The sequence below is a fragment of the Leptopilina boulardi genome, unplaced genomic scaffold (genome assembly GCF_019393585.1).
Source record: "Leptopilina boulardi isolate dan_hultmark-lab unplaced genomic scaffold, ZJU_Lbou_2.1 LbouV2_155, whole genome shotgun sequence".
NCBI classification, from domain to species: Eukaryota; Metazoa; Arthropoda; class Insecta; order Hymenoptera; family Figitidae; genus Leptopilina; species Leptopilina boulardi.
The window spans coordinates 435074-459916 of NW_026137702.1; the positions used below are offsets into that span (position 1 = coordinate 435074).

Consider the following 24843-nt stretch of genomic DNA (forward strand, 5'->3'; position numbering starts at 1 on the left):
GGCTAGGTCGAAGTGTACAGTCCCCCACTGATATCAGTCGAGCCTTGTACGCAGGGAGATATAGCTTGTGTGGTGCCCCTTCAACACATTTACTTAAATAATCGCTATTCCGCCGTTCAATACATTTTTACAGTGCCCCCTTTCAGCAATATTTTATTATCGGTCTTTTTGTTTACTCATTGAATCTTTTATTGTTCTGTCACTGGACAATTTAATATTATACGCGTTTTAATAATATAGGTTAAAAAAAGGAGTAGTGAAATATATACTAAAATAAACATCACTGCGAGGTAAGTTATATACACATATATATACTACACAATTTTTAAGTTTTTCAATGAAAGAAATTTAAAAATAATCCATAATTGAATGTATACAATAAAAACTCTTGTATTTAATAGTTAATTGCACATATTTATTACCCAAGTTTTCATACAGGTGTAGAACATAACAATATATATATATATATATATATATACGCTATGTAAGTTTTATAAATAGATATACTCGGAAATTTTCTCAAAATAAAAATGTTATTTTAAAAAATACCAAATACTATATTATAAAAGAAATTAATTACCATGACAAAGATATTTTTCTATTATTAATAATTACATTAGTTTAATATATATTTAACATAAAAATTATTTTTAAAATTTTAGTACATTTATGAAATAAAAATGTTTATTGGATAATGTAAGAAATATTTTTTTTTAATACAAATGAACATTTTTAAAAATTGAATAATAGAAAAATTTAGAAAATAGAGTAAGAATAGAAATATAGAAATTTATAGATCAAACATTGGCGCAATGAATCAAATAGAGAAGAACTATTTTGTATATACATACATATATTATGTTTAGATAAACCCTTTTGCATTATAATCTGTATTTCGATTTTTAAGTATTGCGATGTCAAGTTTAAAGTGCGTGTCCTTTTCTAACCAATGGAAAATTTTAACCTTTTTTTTAAATTTCTTTTTATTTTAGTACATTTTTTTTTTTTCTTTTAAAAATGGTATTTGAAAATATTCCTGTCCTACCTACATTTTAGTAAAAATTAGTAATTTTTGAGGTTATAATTATTAAAAATTCCGGCCTCGGATTATTCGACTATTTCCGACTTTTTTCGACTTTTTTTTTACAAAATTATATATAAACTTTCAGAAATTTTTATAAAAATATAAAAATAGTTATAAAATTTCTTCAAAAACTAATATCATAGATTTCCATTTTTAAGTTAAGAAGAATAACTAAAATTTTGTGAAATAGTTTTGAAAAATATATTATTTAAAAAAATAATAAACTATATACGGTAAAAAGTCAGAAATATTTGCAAGTGGTCTTTGGATTAATTTACGACATGTCAAAATTATAATATATACGATAAGAGAAATTAAAATATCAAAGAATTTTTGAAAAACAAAAATTTAAATTATGAAAATTACGTCTTATATTGTATTTTTGGCTAAGTGTTTTTTGTAAATATAAATATTTACAAAAATTATTTATCAGATTGTAATAAAATTGAAATTTACTAAAATTTTGAGAATAAAAAGTTAAATTAAAATAAATAATGAAGAATTAATTAAAAAAATTAGAAATATATTAGTTTTTCAGAAAAGTTTTCTAACAAAAAAAGTCTACCAGTTTTTAAAAATAATCTTATTAAAGAAAATAATTTTTTTATTTGAAGATAATATATTTTGCTTTTATAGTCTCATAAGCAGCTATTTTTAAGTTGTTTTTTTTTGTTATTAATTTCAGTTTCAACAAAATTCATAAATATCCAGAATCATGGTGGAGAAAACATTTAACTTGACGTGGAATAATCATTTGGCAAATTTATCAGGATTATTTGAAGAGCTCTACAAAAATGGAATACTTACAGATACAACTTTGGCATGTCAAGATGGCATATTAAAAGCACATAAGCTCGTTTTGGCAGCATGTAGTCCATACTTTGAAAGAGTTTTTAAAGAACATTATGGCGACCAACCCATACTTATATTAAAAGGTAAAAAAAAACGCTGCCAAATTATTCCGTGTAAAATTTTCAAACAAATATGAAAAAATAATCAAATATTAAAAATATTAAACAAATTATATAAAAAATTCATGGTCTATCATGATAATTGAATTAGAAATTTTTCTTAAAATAGGTGTTCCAATGGAAGAGATGGAATGTCTTCTTCATTTTATGTATCGTGGTTCCATTGATGTAACTGAAGAAAATTTACCCTCTCTAATTAGTATCGCCACAGAATTAGAAATAAGAGGTTTATCCGCAGATCACCAAAGTGAAATATCAAATGCTTACTTTAATATGAAGCAAGATAATTCTAAAAGTCAAAAATTAAATTATACACACGACACAATTGCAAATAGTAATAATTTAAGGTCTGATGATTCAAATTCTGCCGAACATGTTAAAGTTGAAGAAGTTGAAGTCGAAGACGACCCAATGATTTTGGATAATCCTGAAGATAATTTTGAAGATTCACTACCACTAGCTAGTAAATGTATGGTAAGTAAAATTTCACTGAAACTATTTTATCAATTTTTATTGTATTTACCTTAATTACTAGATTATAAAGTCAATCAATAAGTTGGTAACTTATTTGGGGTACTTCACTCAATATTTTCTAAAAGAAAACGTAAAATCACTTTTTTTAATTTAAATTTGTGAATTTTATGATTACATAAACTGAATTTTAATTGCTCAAAATTTTGTTCAAAAAATTATACAAAGAGTCGCATGAATTTTTCATAAAAATCGTAAGTAAAAAATTTTTTTAAACAAATTTTTACTAATTTTTTATTTGAAAAAATTTTTATTCCAATTCACCGAATTTTTATTTGATAGAAATTTTTAAATGCCGAATTCCCATTTATCCGAAACTACAAATGACTGATCAAAAAAAAAAATCGACAGAAAAATTGTGGCGTGAATTTAAAAATTTAGAAATGAAATTTTTCTATCGATCGTTTGATCGAACATTTTCACTTTCGGACAAAATACTTTTTATGGGTCCGAGTTTGCTTTTTCATTTTAGAAATTATTTTCGGAAAAACCCCAAAAAGATTACAACCGAAATTGTTTAAATAATTTGAGGGTTTTACTTTGAGTTCAAATTTCAAAAATTGTATAGCTTGATTTATTTTGAAATGCAATTATATTCATGTCGAAGAAGAGGGAGCGACACCTAAAAGTGGCGCTAAAAAAATTTTTTTAAATTAAAAATAGCGGACAAATTTTTTTTAATTTGAATTTTTTATTAATCTCCGTATCTAGGGTTTTGTGGGGTGGTAGGTTACGAATCCAAAGTTAGTTTTTAAAAATCCAAAAATCCTTCTAGTCAAAGGTTTTTAAATTTAAATAATAAAAAAAATCAAATTGAATGGGACATTTTGAATTATTAAAATATGATTTTTAATATTTTGAGAAATATTATTATTCCTTTTATTTTAATCAATTTTCTGTCTATTTAATGTTTATGAAACAATATTTAAAAATATGAAACATTCTTCTAAGATTCGATACCTCTAAATATAATAATAATGATTTTCTATCCTTTGCGCAGTTGATAAAACAAAATTTCAAAATTAAAAATTTTAAAAACTTTTAACAAATGAGTAATTAGAATATAGAGACAGTATATTGTGCAATTAGTAAAAAAAAAGAGGATTATTTCACGAGTATGATACTTGCTGCTTGTATATATACATATAACGTTAGTAGTAATTATATATACAAGTGAAATTATCTTTCCAACGAATTGTACACGATATTTTTTCCAATTCTTGCAAGAAAATGCGCTTTAAAAAAACTATGATTTCGATCGAAAAGAAGATTATTTTTTAAAATAATTTAAGTTGGTTGCGTGGAAAACTAAATTATATTTCCCTTAAAACAAAATCAGGTAGGTTTTTTGAATTGAATTAGGAATTGAACGCCGCGCCCTCCACCAAAAGGTAAAATAATTTTAGATATAAAAAAATTAAAATTACGCAAATTAAAAAAAAAAAAATTTCAATTATCAGGTCTCGGATTATTCGACTTTTTCCGACTATTTTTTCGAAAATACGACTTTTTTCGATTTATTTTACTAAGATGCGACTTTTTCGACTTTTTTTTTTACAAAATTTTTTAAAACAAAATACGTCTTTTTATTATTTATTTATTAACATTAACGGAACAAGGCCTTTCGTACAGAAGTACTCTTAAAACTAAAATATATCCATTAGATACATGCGCAAAATTATTCAAATAATTATTAAAAAAAAAAAGTTATCTAAAATTATTTGATAAATTATTTTCAATTTTGTAAAATTTTACAAAAATCTTTTCAAATTCAATTATTTCTAAAAATCTCAACTGTAACTCTTTCAAAATTCAATGATTATTTTTAATAATTTTAATATTTCTATAAAAATTCAATTATTTAAAAAAAAAATTCAAGTTAATTATTTTCTGAAATTTTGTTTTGACCATTAAAACTAAAAACTATGTAAAAATTTTAAATTCAAATTATTTGCATAAATTAGATTTAAAAAAAAATTTTAAATGGAACTTTTAATATTTCTTTTTTTTTTAGAAATTTGTCCTACTTAATTAAAATTTTGTAAAATGTCTCTTAGTTTGGTTTCGAAATAAATTTTCTTGATAATATTCTTAGCTGTTTGAAAAGGATAGAAAAAATTATATTTCTATCCCCGAAATTCTATCTCTTTTCATCTTTTCACTATCCAGTATAGGGTAATTATTCAATTTTATTTTTATATTGAAATTTTTTTTTTAAATTAACTTAATATTACATTAAAAAAAATCTTTTAGGGTATATGAGAAATCGATACCGGGTTCGACACTCGTAAATTGAGAACGCTAACCTATCGACTACGACATACAAATTTGAAAGAAAAAATTTTTTTCCCCCCTTTTTAATCCTTTTTAATCCAAAAAATGACGATTATATAAAAAATAAAAATTTCCGTGTAATATTAAATTTACTGAGAAATTACTTAATAAAATATAAAAATAAAAATATTAAATATTAATTAAAAATGTTGTTTTTTTGTGAATTCAAGTAAGAGAAGGTGCAATATTTTTGCAAGATTACAAGAAGCTTGCAGCAATCTTTCATTAGGTACATATAATTACGACTTGAAAATAAGTGTTTTTTTATTTTATTAATTTTTCAATTAGATGTAGAAAAACTAACAATTTCGTCCGGCCTATATATCGTCAAATATTTTTTATAACTAATAGCAATACAATTTTTGAACACGCGCGTAGTGAATGTAGAAAAGTTGTACTTTTCAAGAGATTTAATAATTCTTCAAAAATCGCATTTTCCGAGCATGAGTTGGAAATAATATATTGCTACATTCGAAAGTAAGTACTAATATATATATATATTACGCACGTTTTTTCGTATTTGTTAATTTTTTTTTTGATACATAAAATAAAAAAATTTTAATTTTAAAATAAATCTGATAGAATGATAAATTGTTATACTGTAAATTAAATCTCGCGAATATATATAGAAAACATTAAATCAGTTTTTTCTACTTTCCAAAATTTTATTTTTGTTTATATTTTCGAGACTAAAAACTATTTTCTTTTTACTAAACTATTTTTTTTATTAAATTAATAATTACTATCTTTTTGTAAATAAATCGTCATAGTAAATATATAGTAACAAAATGTTCGATTTCTACATGGTTACTATGCAAACTTGCTGTGAGTTTAAAATGAAAGATTGCTGCACGATTGATGGAAGCTAAATGCTTAAAAATATTTCACTTTGATTCATTTGGATTTACAAAAAAAAAAAAAAAAAAATGAATTTTTTATTATTAATATTCAATATTTATTTATTGTTTTACATTTAATTTAATAATTATTAAGTAACTTAAAACAAATAAAATATTAAAAATTAAATTTTTAAATATTTTATTGAATTGAAAATTTAATTAAATTCAAAAAAAAAATTGAATTTAAAATTTGTGATTTGAAATTTTTTTTTAACCATTAGTAAAGTACTTATCGTGGGGATTTTTGCTCAAAAAACTTCCATTAAGATATTTGTTTCTCGATTTTTTTTCTCGACCAAGTGTTTTTTTGTAAATATTTAAAAAAAAAAGACTGCTTTGTTGCTCTGAATTTGTATAATGATCACTTGATCTCAATTGGTAGAATATAATAAAAATATATTACTTTTTTTTTAGCTCAAAATAATGAATTTTTTTCATGGTTTTATAATTTACTTTTCAGTCTACTCATGATCAAAACATCGCCATTCCCAATTTTCCTGCTACAAGCGTCTATGATATTGCATCTGGAAGCAATTTTATTCAAACAGTTAATGCAGAATACACAATGAAACGAAAAGATGACTTACAAGAAAAACAAAAAGCAAAACGTGTTTGTAAATGGATTGGAAGTCAGGAAGTAGAAAAAATTGTAATTTAAATAATTATTTTTTAATTGTAAAAAAAATATTTTTTTTAATAAACTACAATATTAATTTCTGTTTTTTTTTTGTTTTACATTTACAGAATATTGAAGAGATTTTGAATGCTTCAGCTAAAGGAAAAAGTATTATACGATATTATCAAACAAATAATTTGTTAAATGCAGAATGCCGTTCTAAACTAGTACAAATTGTTGGAGATAAACTTCTCGCAGTCCAAAGAAAGTATGTTTAATATTCATAATATTAATAATAATAATAACAATAATTACTTTTTTTATTATATTCTATTATTTATTACATATATAATTCTTAAAAATTATTATTATTATTGTTATTATTATAACCAGTCTCGGATCGACTTTTAAGGCGCAAAAGAAGTAGTTTTAGTTCATTTACTTTTCAAAAAAAAAGTCGATTTTTTATTTCCAATAAATTTAAATTAGAAAATAATTATTTTATTTCAAAAAACTATTGTTATTGGATAATAAATTAATTTTTATAATTCCTTAATATGAATAATTCTGTGTAAGAATATTATCAAGAAAATTTATTTTGAATATTTCAAAATCGAATTAAGACAAATTTTCAAGACAGATTTCCAAAATAAAATTCGTAATGTTCTATTTTTTAAAAAAAAAATGCAAATCTTGAATTCAACATTTTTTTTTAAATAATTAAATTTCAGATTTTAAGTTGAAAACATTTTTTGTATTTTGAATTGAAATTTTTGGTAATTTTATTTGCTAAAATTTTTTTTTTAGAAATTTTAAACAATATTATTGAGTTTTTAAAAATATTTAATTTAAAAATATTTTCAGATAATTTGAATTTTTGAAGATTTTTATTTAAATTATTGGAAATAAATAATTTAGCGAAGAATTTTTATTAAATATTTTGTAAATAATGTAAAATAGTCGAAAAAGGTTGCATTTTTTTTTTTTTTTTGAGTTTAAAAAAGTAGTGAAATCCGAGACCTGTTATTATTATTATTATTATTATTATATTGTTATTATTGTCAATAATTGAAAATTATTTTCTCCACAGCCCCACTAGACATGATTTTGAATTGATAGATCAGAAAATTAGACAATTATTCCCCTCAGAGGCTCAATATGTTTATTTTATTCCTTCAAAATTAAATGGTTTAAAGCAAAAAAATCACGAAGGAAAATTACCTAATTATATAAGAAATGTGAAATATCGTTGTGACAAATTAGAAAAATCAATGGCTGAAACATAATTGAGGGCCATGAAATATTGTCTGGAGCCAATGATTTAAATCTGATGAGGATATTTATATATACTCCTTTATGTGAATATTATAAAGATTTACCAAGTACTGAAACTAGTCGCAGGATATATATATAAAAAATAAATTTGCCAAAAGTTGATTTTTAAACGTCAACAAAAAATATATATATAAAATTTCGCTGCTTTAGTTTCTCACTGGACTTTAATAAATTAAAGTAAAACTTCCTAATTCCTTTGGAGTGAAAGCCAGAGGATGTGTTTTTTTTTTTTTTTTTTTTTTTTTTTGCAAAGAAGAAACCATTCCAGAATTGTTTCTAAAAAAAAAAAAAATTTACTTAAATAATAATGAGTGAAAAGAAAAATAACTATCTTGGATGAATACTATTGATTTGACCACAACTAATTATATCAAGAAAGATAGTTTTTGACAGTTGGGACAAGAGTTTTTTTTTTTAATGCGTGCAGTATTATATATAAATATATATATTTAAACTTTTTAATTTTTAAAATGGTTTATGTTTGTTTCTTATGTAAATATTATAAACTTCGTAATTGTGTTAAAAAATTTGTAAAAACCCAAATGGAAATATAATGAAATAAATATTATTATTATTATTATTATTATTATTATTATTATTATTATTATTATTATTATTATTATTATTATTATTATGAACTTCGTGACTAAAATATTTTCAAATTGATCTGATGAATTCTATATATTATGTTGTACATTTTTATTTAAATTTTGTTTTTATTAAAGATCATTTAAGGTTTACGCAAATAATATTTATGGCAAGTGAGACAACTTAATTTGGCCTAAATTTGAAAAAGATAAAATTATTAAAAAATTCGAATTACAAACAACGAATTTTCAAATTTTCGAATTACCAAAAAATTGAATTTCTAAAAGTACGAATTTTTATTTGAGCAAATTTGTTCGTATTCGATTTTCTGGTTATTCGAATTATTAACAATTCGATAAAATAGTTATTTGACATTTTGAGATTTAGAAAATAAAGAAAATTGTGGATTTTCATTATCAATAATAATATCCCAAAACACGTTAACAGAAAAAAGTACTTTAAATGATTAAAAGTCAGGATTCAACTTTTCATCGATTTGTATTGTCTGACCTAAAATTATTATAAGTTATTTTGTAATGAAAGTAATAAAATAAATAAATGATGAAGAACAATCTCTTTTGCAACATTTTTTTCCTGTAATACTATTTTTAAAACTTATTTACTATTGACTCAAAAAAAAAGTTCTATTTCTTTTACTTAATTTTTTTTTAATAATTTAATAACAAATATCAAAAATTTATCAAATTTTCAGGATTTACTAACAAAAACAGATGAAGAATCAAGTACATTAAAACAAAATTTTGATAAATTAAAGAGAGAAAAAATCTGCAGAAATACGGAAGAATTATTGAGAATCGATAAAAAACAACACAAACCATATTCTTGTGATCTTTGTACATTAGCATTCACGAGAGCTTCACATCTTGCAAGGCACAGACGAGTTCACACTGGTGAAAGACCATTTGCATGCACTCTATGTCCACGTATGTTTGCCAGGCAAGATAAATTAAAACAACATTTAGATTCCCATCTTCAGTGGCATCAGAAACGAACTATCAAAAATGAATCTTCCACTAAATTGGTTCCAGTCAAAAATAAACGCGGAAGGCCTCGTAAAGTGAGTTCAAATTTTTAGTTTTAATTTTTTACAAATTAAATACTATTTTAAATACTAAAAAAATCTGTTAATTAATTTTACAAAAAGTTAATTTAAAAACAATTTTTGTATGTTGATTGCGAGAGTTTAACTTCAATATAATAATAATTTTTAGAAATAAGGTATTAGGTATTTTTTCTGAAATTTAAAATATCTTGAAAAATTAAAATTTTCAAAAGCTGAAAATTTTTTGAAATTCAATTATTTCTAAAAATTCCAAAATACAATTATATTTAGAATTATTTTTTTTTTAATTATATTAAAAAAGTTTTAAATTAAAACATTCAAAATTTCAATTTTTGTCAGAAATTTAATAAAAAAAAAAAACTACAGCAATTCAAATTTTAAAAAATTTATTTCAATTTACTTATGAAATTCAATTATTTCCAAAAATTTCGATTAAAAACTCTACTTAAGTTCCGAAATTTTTTTTTTGTTCATTAAAACTAAAAACTATGCCGAAATTTAGAATTCGAATAATTTGTTTAGATCAGATTTCAAATATTTAAAAAAAAAAATGAAAAAGAATTTGTTTTATAAATTTATTTATTGAAATTGATTTTTTATTTTATAAATATATAAAAATTATTAATAGGTAACTGTCGAACAATCAGCATTCGAAGAAATATTGAAATTTGGTGAATTCAGTTCAATGTTAAACAAATCTCAGGCAATGAAGGCAAAAAACAACGATAAAATAGAAACGAGAGGAAAATCTTGTACCAGTGATAATACAGAAACAACCACATTGAAAATGAAAGATAACTATGGTATGTTAAGAAACAAAAACTTCCTTCTTTTTTTTTCAAATGAGGAAAAATTGAAAGATAATTTTTTTAATTAAACATAATTAATAATTTTAATATTTTAATGCTCTTTACAGTGAATTTTGGCGCCTCTAAAGCAACAACACGGACAACAGACAAAGTTGATCGGCCCTTAAGCCGCTCTTGTACACCAAAGAATAAATAGTTGATGTAAATTTCGTCCACCATCTTAATGATAAAAATAAGAGCAAGGGTCTTTCTAACCATAAAGTCAGTGATTATTGATCATCATTAAGCGGCCTTGAAAACAACAAAAATTCAGGCTTAATTTATTTCTATAGATGTCTTAATACAATTTCCATTGGAAATTTTCCACAGTGGGTAGTTGATAATCCTAGCCTATTTTTTTAAAAATAAACTCAAAAAGTGTGTAATTAAATTTATATATATTAATTTAATATATTACGAATCAATGTAAATCTACTTTTGTTAATGATTTTTTTTTTTTGTTATTTGTTACAATCTAGATGTATTTTTTTTTTTAATTTATTACTTTATTTTTAATGTAGTATTTTTATTGTACCAAAGAATAATTAATTGACAATTCCTTTATCATTAACAAAATAAAAATATATATATAAATAAAAATAAACAATTATTTAAGCAATTATTAATTTTGTTATTGTCTGCTTCTAGGCTAAAAAAAATTTCCCTCACATATCCAGTTTTTCCAGGATATTTTTAATTTTCCTGAAATTTCTCTTTCTGTTTATAAGGTTAAAATTAAATGTTAAAAAATATTCATTAATAATACGGTTATTTTCTGTAATTATGAAAAAATATATTTTTAATGAATTTCAAATTTTGAATCTAGACAAAGAAAACTCATTGAATTATAATTATGCATTATTACAAAAGTATTACATTTAATACAGTAGGTAATACAATAAATAGGAAAATATTTATTTACAAGCATATTGCACTAATATAATTACACACAATATGAAAAAAATTAATTAAAAATTTAGTAAGAACATTTAATACTTTTCAATTTCAATTATTCTTACGTCCATGAATATAAATCATTTGAAAATTTCAAATTTTCAACAATTTCTATTCTATTAGGGTCAGGATTACAGAAGTGTTCCAGCAATTCTTTACTAAATCCACAATCACTTAGATTTTCCTGACCAAATACACTTTGTGGGAGTTTTTCATTTGTTTTTAATTCTTTTTCACCTGTAAGAAAATATTAAGAATAAATTTTAAAATAGAAAATAAAACAATTAAAAAAAAACAAAATGATTTCAATTAAATTTTTTTAATTAATCTATTTTAAATCTCAATTTTTATGGATACTTTAAGAATTATAGACAATAATTTAATTTTACAGAATTTTTAATTAAAAAATGTTATTATTTTTTTTTTAATTTTCTTTTTACCTCGACCATGTTTAGCTTTAGAGAATGATGTTGTTGAACCCAATTGTGCACAACTTATTGAAAAATATTTACGTTCACTTGTCTTCATCAATGAACATAATGCTGGCATTACATGTGGCATTAAAGCACCTTTTAATTCTAAAGAAAAGAATTTATTGTTATCAATTAGCACTTGACTTTCACGAACCTAGGAAAAAATAGTAATTATACATTTTTTTTTGTTGATATAATTATGAATAGAAAATGAAGATGAAAATAATTTTAATTTAAATATAATCTGAAATAAAAACCTTTAATGACTTTAGAGTTGCGCCATTGAATGCCACTGGTGCCAAAAGTGTTGGTGGAATTCCTGCCATGTTTCCAATAGTTGTTGTTGCAGATTTACAATTGATTAAAAAATTAAATAAAGCTTGTGCTTCCACTCCTACCACAAAAATTAATGATTGTTTCTCGTTATCTATTTCGCTTTCTTTTTCAGAAGCCAATCTATACTGTGAAAAAAAATTTTCTTTCTTATATCCAATAATGTTTACTAAAATACTTTCTCATTATGATGAGAATGTAAAAAATAATAATTTTACAACAAATTTTTGTTAATACCTGTGAATTATGAATTTTTTTAATTACAGATTCCTCCACTCCAAGACTTTGCAACCATTTATCATCCAATTCATCTTCTTCATCACAAGTAGCATTTTGATTTCCTGTTTCAGCAGTATTATCATTTCCCTTCGTCTCATCAAAACTTTTGCACATTACGCCAGAATGCATTCTTTTTTGTAAAGGCATGCTGTATTCTATTTCTAAAATGTATTTATTTACTAAATTCCCATGATTACCGAAGATTTAATTTATTTCAGGCCTCGGATCGACTTTAAGGCACAAAAAAAAGTCGTTTTAGTCAATTTACATTTTGAAAAAGACGATTTTTTCATTTTAACAAAATTTAATTAGTTATCGAATATTTCAATTATAACTCTTCTAAAATTCAATTATTAAAAAAAAAATTATCTTAAATTAATTTTTAAATTATCAACCAAAATTTTTTATTAAATTATTTAAAAATATTTTTAATTAAAAATTCTGTAAAATTTAAATATTGTCTGAAATTAAAAAAAAAATTTGCAGCAATTTAAATGTGCAAAAAATTGTTTTCAATTTAAAATTTTCGGAAATTCAATTATTTAAAAAAAATTTCAATTCAAATGATTTGCTTAAATTAGATTTTCAGTCTTGAAAATTTGTCTTAATTCGGTTCTGAAATATTCAAAATAAATTTTCTTGATATTATTCCTATAGAATTATTCTTATTAAGAAATTAATAAAATTAATTTAATATCCAATAACAATAGTTTTTTGAAATAAAATATTTATTATCTAATTTAAATTTATTAGAAATAAAAAATCCACTTTTTTTTAAATGTAAAATGGACTAAAACGTTAAAGTTGAAATTTTTAGAAATAATTGAATTTCTAATTTGAATTTAATTTAATTTTTAATGTTTTAAATTTCAGACAGTAATTAAATTTTACAGAACTTTTTTAAAAGTAATTGAATTTTCAAAGATTTACAATTCAGATTTTTGAAAATAATTGTACTTCAAGTGATTTAATTGAACTTCATGTGATTTTTAATTAAAATTTTTTTTTGATGATTTCTGTTACTGAAAAATTTATTAGAAATTGCAGACAAAAAAAGAATTTGAAAATTTTTTATGTGAAAAATGGTTTTAGATAATTGAATTTTCAAAGAATATTATAAAAATCATTAAAAAAAATAATTATATTTGGAACGAGTTATAATTAAAAATGTTAATTTTCCAAAAGTTTTAGATGGAAAATTTTAGAAGTTGTTAAATTAAAATATTTAAAAATAATTGAATTCTCCAAGTGATTTTGAATTAAAATTTTTAATAATATTTGTTGCTGATTTTTATAAAATTTTGAATAATTATTAAATTTCATAAATTCTTTAATTCGACAAATAGTTTAAGATAATTGAACTTGTGAAGAATTTCATTAAAATTATTAAAAATAATTAATATAGTGATGAATTTTAGTTAAAAATTGATTAATAATTAAAATAAAAAAGATTTTCATTCTATACTAAAAAAAGACGCATTTTATTAAATATTTTGTAAAAAAAAATGTAAAAAAAAAAGTTGCATCTTATTAAAATAAGTCGAAAAAAGTCGTATAATCCGAGGCTATTTTTTTGAATTAAAGAAAAATGATTTATAAAATTAAAACCTTCTTGCTTGAGAGCTTTCCTGAATCCTCGAGTTGTTGGAGTTAAAAGTGCATGAAGTTCAGATAATCCACATATTCCAGCAGCACGAAAAAGTGCTGTAAATGAATTAGCGCATACATAGAAATATGGACACTGTCTTGCTCTCAATAAATGAAATAAAGATCTAAAACTTTCATTCCATTCTTTGTATAAAGCATCTTTTATAATTGGATTTGCTGCAATAGATGCACTATTACCAATCGATCCAATTGTTTTATCAATTCGAGGATATAATTCCATCCAAGGTAATGATGGATGTTGCCAAACTAAACAATGTCGATGAAACCTGAAGATTCATTAAAAACAAAAGATCATTACAAAAGGACAGACCAAGCATTTTATTATTATATAATTTTTATAGGAAATTGAACGTTTTATTTTTCAAAAAATTAAAGAAACAAGTGAATAAAAAAAATAATCCAACCTTGCATTTAGAGTAGTATCTAATGTTGTTTCTTTTTCACCAATATCCAAACATCTTACAAAACCAGTGGTACTAGATGCTTCTTCACTTGTTTTTAATTTAACACTCCAAGCAAATGGTTTGTCTGACATTAATCGTATTTTTTTATGCAAAGTCCAATCCATTGGTATATATTTTTCACCATTCAATTCTTCTCGTTCAGGAATTGTCTCAAATGCATCAAATTTATCCAATATATTTTCAAATGTCGAATTCCTTAAGGGACTTGGTTTCTTTGTAATTGGCGGTTTTAAATTGAGTAATTCAAATAAAGTTGAATCACATGTTGTTTCTAAATCCAAATTATTATCTTTCGTTTTTTTATTTTGTTCATTCTTTGCAAAAGGATTTTTACGTTTTGCTGATGGAACATTTCTTGAATTTGATCTAAGATTACTTTGATTACATTGATTTATTAATGATCCTGTATTTTTATTGTCACATCCATTCATTCGAGCCTGAAGAGCATTTTTTTTCAATCTGAGACTATGAATTTCTATAATTTGATTTGAATTTGTTAATTTAAATGATTCAGATTCATTTGTATTATCCATTTTAAGGTTTCTAAAACAAATTTTTTTTTTCTTCTATATAACAATTTTCAAAAGTTTATGTTTTATTAAAAATTATTATTTTTGGATTATATTTCACTTGAAAAACCTTAGGGCTTTTTTTTATGTTCACTATTTTATAAATTATTTAGATTTTAACGTACGATAATTTTTGTTCATATAAAAATTTAGATTCAATAAAATTAGAATTGGTTGAAATTTGAAAAAATTAAAATTTACATAGTTTAAAATTTTGACTCAAAGAAAATTTTAACCAATGAATATTTTGATTATTTAATTAATTATTAATTAAAATAAAAATTTATTAAAATTTAAAACAATTAAAATTAATTAACATCGTTTTAGATTATTATTCCACAAGGTAAATTAAAAAAAAATTATTTAATTTGATCTAATTTACATTAATCATCAATTACTTGCAATTATTTTATTTTAAAGGGATAAGGAATATTTCGTTAAAAAAAAGGAAAATTGTAATAATTTCTTTAATTAAATTCTAAATTTTACAATAATTTATATTTTTGTAATTAAATTTATTTTTAATTCATTATTTAGAAATTGAATTTATCAAACAAATTAATGTCTAAAATATAGTTTAAAATAATAATAGTTATCAAAAAGAATATAGAACAAATTTTGAAATTAAATTAAAATTAATTTAAATCTAAATGAAATTAAAATACATACCTTCTTGAACATTAAAACAGTGACTATAGAATTGTGAAATTATTATTTACCCATAACTTTATATATAAATTATTTAAATTATAAACTGAAAATTGTACAAAATAGTTTTCAGCTCCAAAAAAAAGCTTTCTACTTGGTTAGCATTTAAAAAAAAAATAAACTAAAAACAAAATTAATTATTTTAAACATTTGACAAAATAATATTACTTTTTGTTGATGTCAGCACATGACAAGTGTTTTACAATTAATTAAAAAATACAATAATTGACACAAAAACAGTTGAAGATTTATAAACACATGTCAGTTGTATCCCAAGGATGTGAAGGTAGTAGACATAAAGAAATTAATATGGAAAGTTCGTAATGTGAAACTTTTCTAAAGAGAAATCTCCCATATGTGACACCTGCAATAAGGGGGCGTTCATATCCTTGCAACGCAGTATTCGGTTGGTTTCCAAGCCATTTGACATAGCTTTCGTCAACTACTAGTGAATATTTAATGACTTTATTGTTATGGAGCATTCACACCTTCGGCAAAAAAAGTTTCTTCACTTTGCATTTTCCGAAATACACTTACCTGATTGGTTGTTCAGAATCTGATACATTGTGGATAACCAATTAAATTCAATGATTCTGCGTGAAAATGGATCAAAAACAAAAAAGGTATGTAAACACCTTTATGATTCGTTATCACAACTTTTGTCCCATAAAAAGGCACTTTCAAGTGTTCAACAAAATCGACTATTGATTTTTTTAGTGAAGTAAAAAAAGACAAAAATATATCTCTATTTTTCTTACTTAAATTAAATTTCTGTCTGCGCAAAACCATCGTGAGATTGTGACAGTACCATTATTTCCATTGTTGCATCATGTTGTGGTAGTAGTGGTGGTAAATGTATTTTGTGTCCAAACCCTGATCGAATGGTAAAAAATACCACGTCGGCAGTTTTTATACATACATGGATCCGTTCTATATGGTTTATGCTTTTTTGGGAAAAAAAATTGATAGGAAATTTGGCGAAATTCCATCTCAAGTGTTTATTATACCGATCAAAGTGAATTTTAAAAAGTGAGGTTTTCGGCGAATTTTGTTTTTAAAAAGTGATTTATCATTGACACATTGGGGGAAATTATTGACATCTCACGTAGGGCATTAAGTTTATTATTATAAGGTGGTATATACTTTTACTGGAGAAAATTAAAAGTAGCCAGTCATCTAGGAATTCAAGATGGCAGAAAGTCAGGACACTAAAAAGAAAATCAACGTTAATATTAAAACGCCGAAAGATAAACAAACCGTTGAAATTGAAGAAGATGCGTCAATTAAAGATGTAAGTGTCATTTATATTGATTACTTTAAAAATTTTGTTAATTCTACTTTACATATAAATTTGAATATTTTTTTTATCATTTTTTTTTTTTTTTGTAATATACTTTCAATTTACTATTAGTTTTTATTTTTTTGAAATTGTACAGTTTAAAGAAGCAGTTGCTAAAAAATTCGATGCTCAGCCCGATCAATTGTGTCTAATTTTTGCTGGAAAGATAATGAAGGATCATGAAACTCTTGCAACACATAATATTAAAGATGGTCTCACTGTACATCTTGTAATAAAAACACCGCGTACTGCTGGTAATCAATCAAATCAAGAGCAATTACCGAGTCCACAGAGAAATCAGGGTAAGTGAAAAATTATTTTTATTGTCACGCAATTAATATTTATAAATGTCAAAAAACAAATTTCTTTACTAATATATCTAATCAAATTTTTAAATTCATCTTTTATAATGCTTTTCGTTTTATTTTTTCGTGAAAAAAAAATACAATATTTACTTATTTTTAACTTTACTATGTATTTAATTATCTTTATCTAAATGATATTAGATAAAAAGAGCATTTATCTAACCTGAAAAAATTGGAACAAATTTTAACGAGACCCAAATTTTTCTTTTATATATTTAGTTATTAAAAAAGTAATTTTTTAATCTTAATATACACAATGAGTGATATTCTTATTATAGTTGATATATATATATATATATATATATATATATATATATATATGGGTAATTTTCCGCGTAGCAAACAATTTCATGTCCCTCTTTTTTTTTTTTTTTTTTAAATTGCACATATGGTAATAAATCCAACGTAAAAAACTAATTTCCAGGCCTCGGATTATTAAACTTTTTCCAACTTTTTTCGACTAATTTACGAAGCTGAAGTACGCAACGTTTATGATAAGCGATTTTTGAAGAAATAATTTTTTGCCTAAAAAATATTTTTTTTAATAATTTCTTGATTAATGAAAGCTACAAGAATTATTTTTTAGACAAATAATTATAGAATTTTTATAGAATCATTCAAAATTTTATTTTGGAATTATTGACTTTTTAAAAATCGAAAATTTAAAAAAAAAACATAAATTGCTTGTTGGACAATTTTAATTTACAATTCAAAAATTTTATTATGGTTATCTTAATCCATTTAATTTTACATGTATTAAAAAAATAATTTTTGTTATGCTTATGAAGTTTTGAAGTTGTGTTTTAATAGTTGTGTATTTAACACCATAAAATAGAATAATATAAAGTTTTTAAATTATTTCGTGGATTTTTCGGAACAAAAATACCTTTTTTTTTCATTGAAAGGCAAAAAACAAAAAATGAATCGTAAAAATTATTTATATTTATACACGGGCAACGCCCTTTATTACAAAAAATAATTAGAATAAACGTAGAAAATACATAAATTAATCATGCACGCAGAAAAATTTTTTTAAAAAAAATATTAATAAAAACCATAAGCACTTTATTTGAAAATAATTCAATAAATTTGAAATTCGAATATTGAAATTTTACTCAAAAATTTATATTTATTAAAACGATAATTTTTTATTTAAATTAACATTTTTTTGGGTTAAATAAATCAATCAAAAAGAAATTTTTAAAATTATTTTAAGAGAAGAAGTTATAGAATTAACGTGAAAAATTTATAAATATTAATAAATGTTTTTTAAACTATTACTAAATTCAAATTTAAAAAGCAAAAAATAATTATAATAAATATAATAAGAATGTTGATTTTTATAATTGAAAACAATACACAAAATTGGTTTATTATTTTTGGGTCAAAATTTCTTAAGCGGATCAAAATTTTCAAAAAATTAAATAATTTTCAATGCTAAATCACTTTTTTATTTCTATTGCAATGAAAATAAATTTCGGAAAATAAATGAAAATTTTTTTTGTTAAACTTCGATTACAATAGTAAAAAAAAAAATTATTTAACATTGAAAATTAATAACTCTGGAAATTTTTATGTAATTTTGAATTTCATTTAATAAATTTTATAACTTTAAAATAAATTACTGCTGCATAAAGTTCGGTTCTAATTGAATTAAAAGGAAAATTTTTTTTTTCAACAATTATTTTAAAAAAACATTTTAACTGTGATTTGATCTTTCAGACATGTTTAGGTCAAATTATAAGTAAAACGACCTCACGCATTATATTAAATAAGCATTAAATGTATATTCATAACCGAATTGACAATATATAACATTCTTGTGAAGCGACAAAATGTTTTTTACCGCTTTACGTCAAAACTTGATGAAATTAAAAATAATTTATTTAATTTAAATAATCAGATATTTAATTATTATTTCAGTCAATTAAATCGCATTTGTTTCAAATACAAAAGTTATTGGTTCAAATACAGTTTATTTAATTTAAATAAAAATTATTTGGTTCAACTATAAATATTTATTAGATAACAGTCAAGTAATCGATTATTTGAATCAAATAAATTTTTTTTTCATTGTAGACGCTTTGAAAAAAATTCAATATTTTTTTATGAAATTAATGATTAAATATAAAAATTTTGCCAAAAAAGAAAGTAAAATTTGTCCAATTCGAGGAGTTATGATCATTTCAAAATTACATAATCTAATTTTCCAAAAATTCATGTCTCTTGAATTGAAAAATTCAAAAAAATCATGGCGGCTAGTCTCAGTATAACAATACAAAAAAAATTAATTTTTTTATTTTTATCATTTATAAAAAAAAGTCTATGAACTGTATTTACGAACATATCGATCGAACGTATTATTCGCATTTGAATATTTCATAGGCATTGTCCTTATTTGATGAAGGAAAATGTTATTTTTATCTTTCTCTAATTTACGCATTAATGTATGAAAATATTTTTTATACATATCTAAATTAAAAATAATGAAGAAATGAAGCTAAATGAAAGAACAAAAAAAAATTGTCCTATAAAATGCTAAAGGTTTTACAAATTGGTTCTGCAATTCTTTCTATAATTTTTTAAATAACAAGAAATAATTGTTCAAAAAAATGGTTAAATTAATAAAAAAAATATGGTCTTAAAAAACACTGACATTCGTTTAAAAAAAGTACTTCCTGAAATATACGAACAACTATTTTAATACTTGCGATCGATATGTTTCTGAACAATATAGTTCATATAAGTTTCTTTTACATATTATACAAAACTTTTTTATACAATCAATACTAATCTCTATAAATAAATTTTCAACTAAGGAAATTGAAAACAAAACATTTTTGTAGCAAAACAGAAAATTCAGAAATTTTTTTTGAAACTTGTGATTCAGGGATTTTTGAAATAGATTAACAATTTCGAGTTCAGGCCTCGGATTTTACTTTTTCCATTTTTTTCTTTTTCAAAAATGCTACTTTTATCGATTTATTTTAATAAAATGCAACTTTTTTTTTTAGTATGCAATGCAGTTTTTACAAAAATTTAATTACTTAACAAATTTTTAACTAAAATTGTTCGATAAAATTAATTATTTTCTATAATTTAAATAAAATTTTTCAAAAATTCAATTATCTGAAAGTATTTTACAATTAAATAATATTAAATAATAATTATTTGATATTTAAAAAAAATAATAATAATTTTAGCGAATAAATTAACGAAAATTTTCAATTCAAAATCACATGAAATTCAATTATTTCCAATAATCTAAACTTAATAATTAATAATAATTTCTATCAAGTTCTTCAAAAAAAAAAAAAAAAAAATCAATTATTTAAAACACAATTTTCAATTAAAAAATCTGTAAAATTTTTTTGTATTTACAAAAATTAAGAAAAAATTTTCATCAAATACAATGTTTAAAAATTTCAATTTGAAATTCTTTTGAAATTCAATGACTTTTAAAAATTTTATTTCAAAACCTTATAAAATTTTCAATATAAAGCTTTCTAGAATTTAATTATTTCTAAAAATTTCATTTATAACTCTTCTAAAATTTAATTATGTAAAATTGAATTATTTTCTGAAATTTAAAAAAAATTCTAATTTTTAAAAACTAAAAATTTTTTGAAATTTAATAATTATTTCTAAAAATTTCTACTGTATTTCTTCTAAAATTCAATTATTTCTGTTTTCTTCCACAATTTTTTTTTTATTTCTTATCGGCAATTTTGTTTTGAGTCTTTTTTTAATGATTCTGAACAATTTTAAATTTATTGTTGAAATTTTCAATTGGTAAATAACTAATGAATTTTACAGGATCATCTAATATAGGTAATTCACCTTTTGGTTTGGGAAACTTGGGAGGTCTTGTTGGCTTAGAGAGTTTAGGAATGGGATCTAGTAATTTTATTGAATTACAACAGCGAATGCAACGCGAATTACTTTCAAATCCAGAAACAATGAGACAAGTGCTTGACAATCCATTGGTGCAAAGATTAATGAATGACCCAGAAAATATGCGTGCTTTAGTAACCGCAAATCCACAAATGCAAGAACTTATGCAACGAAATCCGGAAATAAGTCATATGTTAAATAATCCTGAACTTTTACGGTAAATATGTTTTTAAACAAATTTTTTTATTTTTATATTCAATGAATTATTAGTTGTTTTTTTTACAGAATGTTTTAAAAACATTGCATTTCATTAGTTGAAATAATTTTAAAATAAATTTTTGTTTTGCAAATCTATGCAAAGAGCAATTATAAAAAAAAAAAAATGTTAAGAATGATTTTTTTGTGTTGAAAACTAATATAACTTTACTAAAAATACTCTTAGCATGTTCTTTGAAATTAGTGTTTATAATCATTATCAGGGTGGCCGAATCGTGATTGTGATTTCGAACAATCGTCGAAATCTTTCTGTTGATCATTTGTTCGGCCCTTTGCAATTTTGGAAGAATAAAAATAAAAAATAAAAAGTCTAAAAAAGTGGCCAACCTGATTATAAAATGAATATTTTTTTTGAAAAAATAATAATTGTCAATGAAATTATTGTATTGAATATTTATTTATTTGACAGTCAAACAATGGAACTGGCTAGAAATCCGTCAATGCTACAGGAATTGATGCGTTCACATGATAGGGCACTATCTAATTTAGAGAGCATTCCAGGTGGTTACAGCGCTCTTCGTCGCATGTATCGAGACATACAGGAGCCAATGTTAGCCGCAGCGGCAAATGAAAGAAATCCTTTTGCAGCATTAGTTGAAAACAGTAATGCAGACAATCAACCAAATCCACAGCAGGGACAAGAGAATAGAGATCCATTGCCAAATCCATGGGGCAGTGATGGCAGTGAAAATAATTCAACAACATCACCACCACCAACATCAACACCGGCTGCTGGCGAAGGTGGTCAAGGAAGAGGTCTCTTTGATTCACCTGGAATACAAAGTCTCACAACACAAATAATGGAGAATCCAACATTGATGAGAAATTTGCTTAATGCTCCATACACACGTTCAATGCTAGAAGCATTGTCTGCCGATCCAGCAATGGCAAATAGACTTATTTCTTCAAATCCATTTCTCAGATTAAATTCACAAACACAAGAACAAATGAGATCAATGTTGCCAACATTATTACAACAAATGCAAAATCCACAAATACAAAATGTTTTCGCTAATCCAAATGCACTCGCGGCAATAATGCAAATTCAACAAGGCGTGGAACAATTGAGAACTGTCGCTCCTGAACTCGTTAACAAGTAAGATTATTATTTTTTCATTTCATTATTTAGATAGGAACATTATACGTGTAAAACTGAGACAGTAATTTGCGTTTATAAATTCTATAAACAATGTAATAGATATAAATTTTGTTAAATTTTAAAATAATGTAAATTGTAATAACAGGGTTACTACAGGACTTGGAAAAGTCATGAAATAATTTTTTTTTGTCACTGTATTATCAAAGAAATTCATTAACATTTTTTAAAATGATAAAATTTACAAAGAGCATTCCTTTTTTAAATTAAATTTGATATGTAATTATTATTATAATTATTTTAGTATGGGTTTAACACCACCACAGCCTACGGCAGCATCGACCGAATCAACGAGGACAACTTCACCAAGTCCTACCACAGCTCCGGCAACAGATCCAGATCAAAGTTTTTCTCAATTTATGGCTCGAATGGTTTGTTTATTTAAAAATCATACCAAAAATAAAATTTTAACTAATATTATTAATTTTAATTATTTTTTTTTTCTTTTTTTGTTAAATCGTTTAATTGTATTAATTTTGAAATGATAAAGTATTAGGCCTTATGATTTTTTTTTTTTTATTTTTAGGTATCGGCAATGGCACTGAATCAAGGAGGTGAAGTAGATGGTCAGGTAGCTCCACCAGAGGAACGTTACAGAGCACAACTTGAACAGCTTACAGCAATGGGTTTTGTAAACAGAGACGCAAATCTTCAAGGTAAAAAAACTGACATTTTTATATGTCTTTCAATTTTTATTTAAAAATTTATTTGAGTCACAATATTTCAAAAATTATTATTCAAAAAAGATTATTATAATTTGTATAATAATAAAATTCTTACAATAATTTTTTTCCAGATTAAAATAGTAACGGAAATTTTTTTTTTTGTATTAATGAACGATTGCAATATTATAGGTCCGTTAATTTTAAAATAAGGGAAATAAATTGATATAATTATGATAAATGATTATTTTTTAGCATTAATTGCAACATTTGGAGATGTTAATGCTGCTGTTGAAAGATTGCTGGCCAACGGACAAGTTTCCATGAGCTAACCACCAATGATTAACACCAATACCAACACTATAATTAATAATTTACTCTCGGTATACTTCTTGCCTCATGAGGAGAGGTGTCAAATAATTGAGGTAATGTTAACTCGAAAAATTTTAATTCTTATTATTCTGGCTCTAGGTAAAAGTACATGCTACAGACTCGTTTATTGTGAACTTTCTTTTATAATTGATGCAGTACTTACCCGGTTCAGCTAGCTGAGTAGGTACAACGAGAAAAAAAAATAATAAAAGGAACATATTGAGTATCTTGTTAATATTTCATCTCTATCTCTATATATTAATTGATGTATTATAAAGAATGTGTAATACTTGTACCAGCATTATATACTTGAGTGCACAATGATTGACTGTTTAGTTATGTTATTAATACATCACTTAGCTTATAGTTTCAAAACTGTATCTTCTTAAAAATTATACAAATTGATTAGAACATTTGTCGAATATTTTTAATTAGACCTCCATTGACAAAATTCTTATGTGGAGTAAAATTCAAATTCTTTAAGGAGGTTCTATAGTAAAGAGAATTAATATTACCATTTTAATCAAAGTTGGTTTTTTTTTAGACCTATAGATACTCAGGGTTGACAGAAAAATATTATTTTGTTTTTCCCTGATTTCCAGTCAAAATTAAAATTTTTTCCCTAGCCCTAATGAAAATATTTCAAGAGGTTTTCAAATAACAGGCCTCGACTTTTTTTTTTTTATTTTTTTAAATTGAGTTATTAAAAAAATATATTAACTTGAATTGCTTGCAAAATCAATTATTTTCAAGAATTTAAAACAAATTCTTTGAAAATTACACGATTTAAAACAATTTTCAATTGAAAATTCAATTATTCTCTAAAATTTAAAAAAAATTTCACCAATTCCAAAATGAAAGTTTCAATTAATTATCTCCTGAAATTCAATTATTATTTTTCAAAAATTTAACTCAAACTCGAACTTCTAAAATACAATTATTTCTAAATGTTCTATTTAAAATTGAAATTGTTGAATAATTTAATTTTAATACTTTTAATCAAGATTTTCGAAATTCAATTATTTTAAACATTTTCCAATT

General features: G+C 23.0%; 3 protein-coding genes across 5 annotated transcripts; 2 read left to right on the plus strand and 1 right to left on the minus strand.

Moving 5' to 3' along the window:
• The first annotated feature begins 8 nt into the window (after window positions 1-8).
• Window positions 9-10909, plus strand: LOC127276907 (zinc finger and BTB domain-containing protein 24-like). 2 transcript variants are annotated; one of them, XM_051297606.1, is made up of 6 exons: window positions 9-290; window positions 1770-2019; window positions 2165-2529; window positions 6280-6468; window positions 6564-6703; window positions 7526-8350. In XM_051297606.1, the coding sequence occupies exons 2-6, from the start codon at window positions 1800-1802 to the stop codon at window positions 7719-7721; spliced, it is 1110 nt and encodes a 369-aa protein (XP_051153563.1). In that variant the 5' UTR covers window positions 9-290; window positions 1770-1799; the 3' UTR covers window positions 7722-8350. The 2 variants fall into 2 exon arrangements, with proteins under 2 accessions (XP_051153563.1, XP_051153562.1); XM_051297605.1 differs by lacking the exons at window positions 6280-6468; window positions 6564-6703; window positions 7526-8350 and adding exons at window positions 9071-9436; window positions 10071-10245; window positions 10359-10909 and having other exon boundaries at window positions 12-290.
• A 226-nt stretch (window positions 10910-11135) lies between these two features.
• Window positions 11136-16030, minus strand: LOC127276908 (protein downstream neighbor of son homolog). Of its 2 annotated transcripts, none has more exons than XM_051297608.1 (7): window positions 15907-16030; window positions 14402-15004; window positions 13938-14263; window positions 12288-12490; window positions 11975-12178; window positions 11685-11871; window positions 11136-11481 (listed from the first exon to the last, which is right to left on the minus strand). In XM_051297608.1, exons 2-7 carry the CDS (start codon window positions 14992-14994, stop codon window positions 11306-11308), a joined length of 1689 nt encoding a protein of 562 aa, XP_051153565.1. In that variant the 5' UTR covers window positions 14995-15004; window positions 15907-16030; the 3' UTR covers window positions 11136-11305. The 2 variants fall into 2 exon arrangements, with proteins under 2 accessions (XP_051153565.1, XP_051153564.1); XM_051297607.1 differs by having other exon boundaries at window positions 15700-16026.
• Window positions 16031-16574: 544 nt separating this feature from the next.
• On the plus strand, window positions 16575-24215 carry LOC127276909 (ubiquilin-1). Its single transcript, XM_051297609.1, has 7 exons — window positions 16575-17029; window positions 17175-17379; window positions 21259-21553; window positions 22022-22708; window positions 23013-23139; window positions 23295-23424; window positions 23686-24215. The coding sequence occupies exons 1-7, from the start codon at window positions 16928-16930 to the stop codon at window positions 23760-23762; spliced, it is 1623 nt and encodes a 540-aa protein (XP_051153566.1). The 5' UTR covers window positions 16575-16927; the 3' UTR covers window positions 23763-24215.
• The last annotated feature ends 628 nt before the right edge of the window (window positions 24216-24843 follow it).

Coding starts and splice junctions, on each gene's coding strand:
- LOC127276907 (XM_051297605.1), top strand. CDS start 1,800: ATGGTGGAGAAAACATTTAACTTGACGTGGAATAATCATTTGGCAAAT. Junction 2,020..2,164: donor ACCCATACTTATATTAAAAG/GTAAAAAAAAAC, acceptor TTCTTAAAATAG/GTGTTCCAATGGAAGAGATG. Junction 10,246..10,358: donor GAAAATGAAAGATAACTATG/GTATGTTAAGAA, acceptor TGCTCTTTACAG/TGAATTTTGGCGCCTCTAAA.
- LOC127276909 (XM_051297609.1), top strand. CDS start 16,928: ATGGCAGAAAGTCAGGACACTAAAAAGAAAATCAACGTTAATATTAAA. Junction 21,554..22,021: donor AATAATCCTGAACTTTTACG/GTAAATATGTTT, acceptor TTTATTTGACAG/TCAAACAATGGAACTGGCTA. Junction 23,140..23,294: donor CTCAATTTATGGCTCGAATG/GTTTGTTTATTT, acceptor TTTTATTTTTAG/GTATCGGCAATGGCACTGAA.
- LOC127276908 (XM_051297608.1), bottom strand. CDS start 14,994: ATGGATAATACAAATGAATCTGAATCATTTAAATTAACAAATTCAAAT. Junction 14,264..14,401: donor GATACTACTCTAAATGCAAG/GTTGGATTATTT, acceptor ATGAATCTTCAG/GTTTCATCGACATTGTTTAG. Junction 12,179..12,287: donor AAAAAATTCATAATTCACAG/GTATTAACAAAA, acceptor TTTTTTTCACAG/TATAGATTGGCTTCTGAAAA.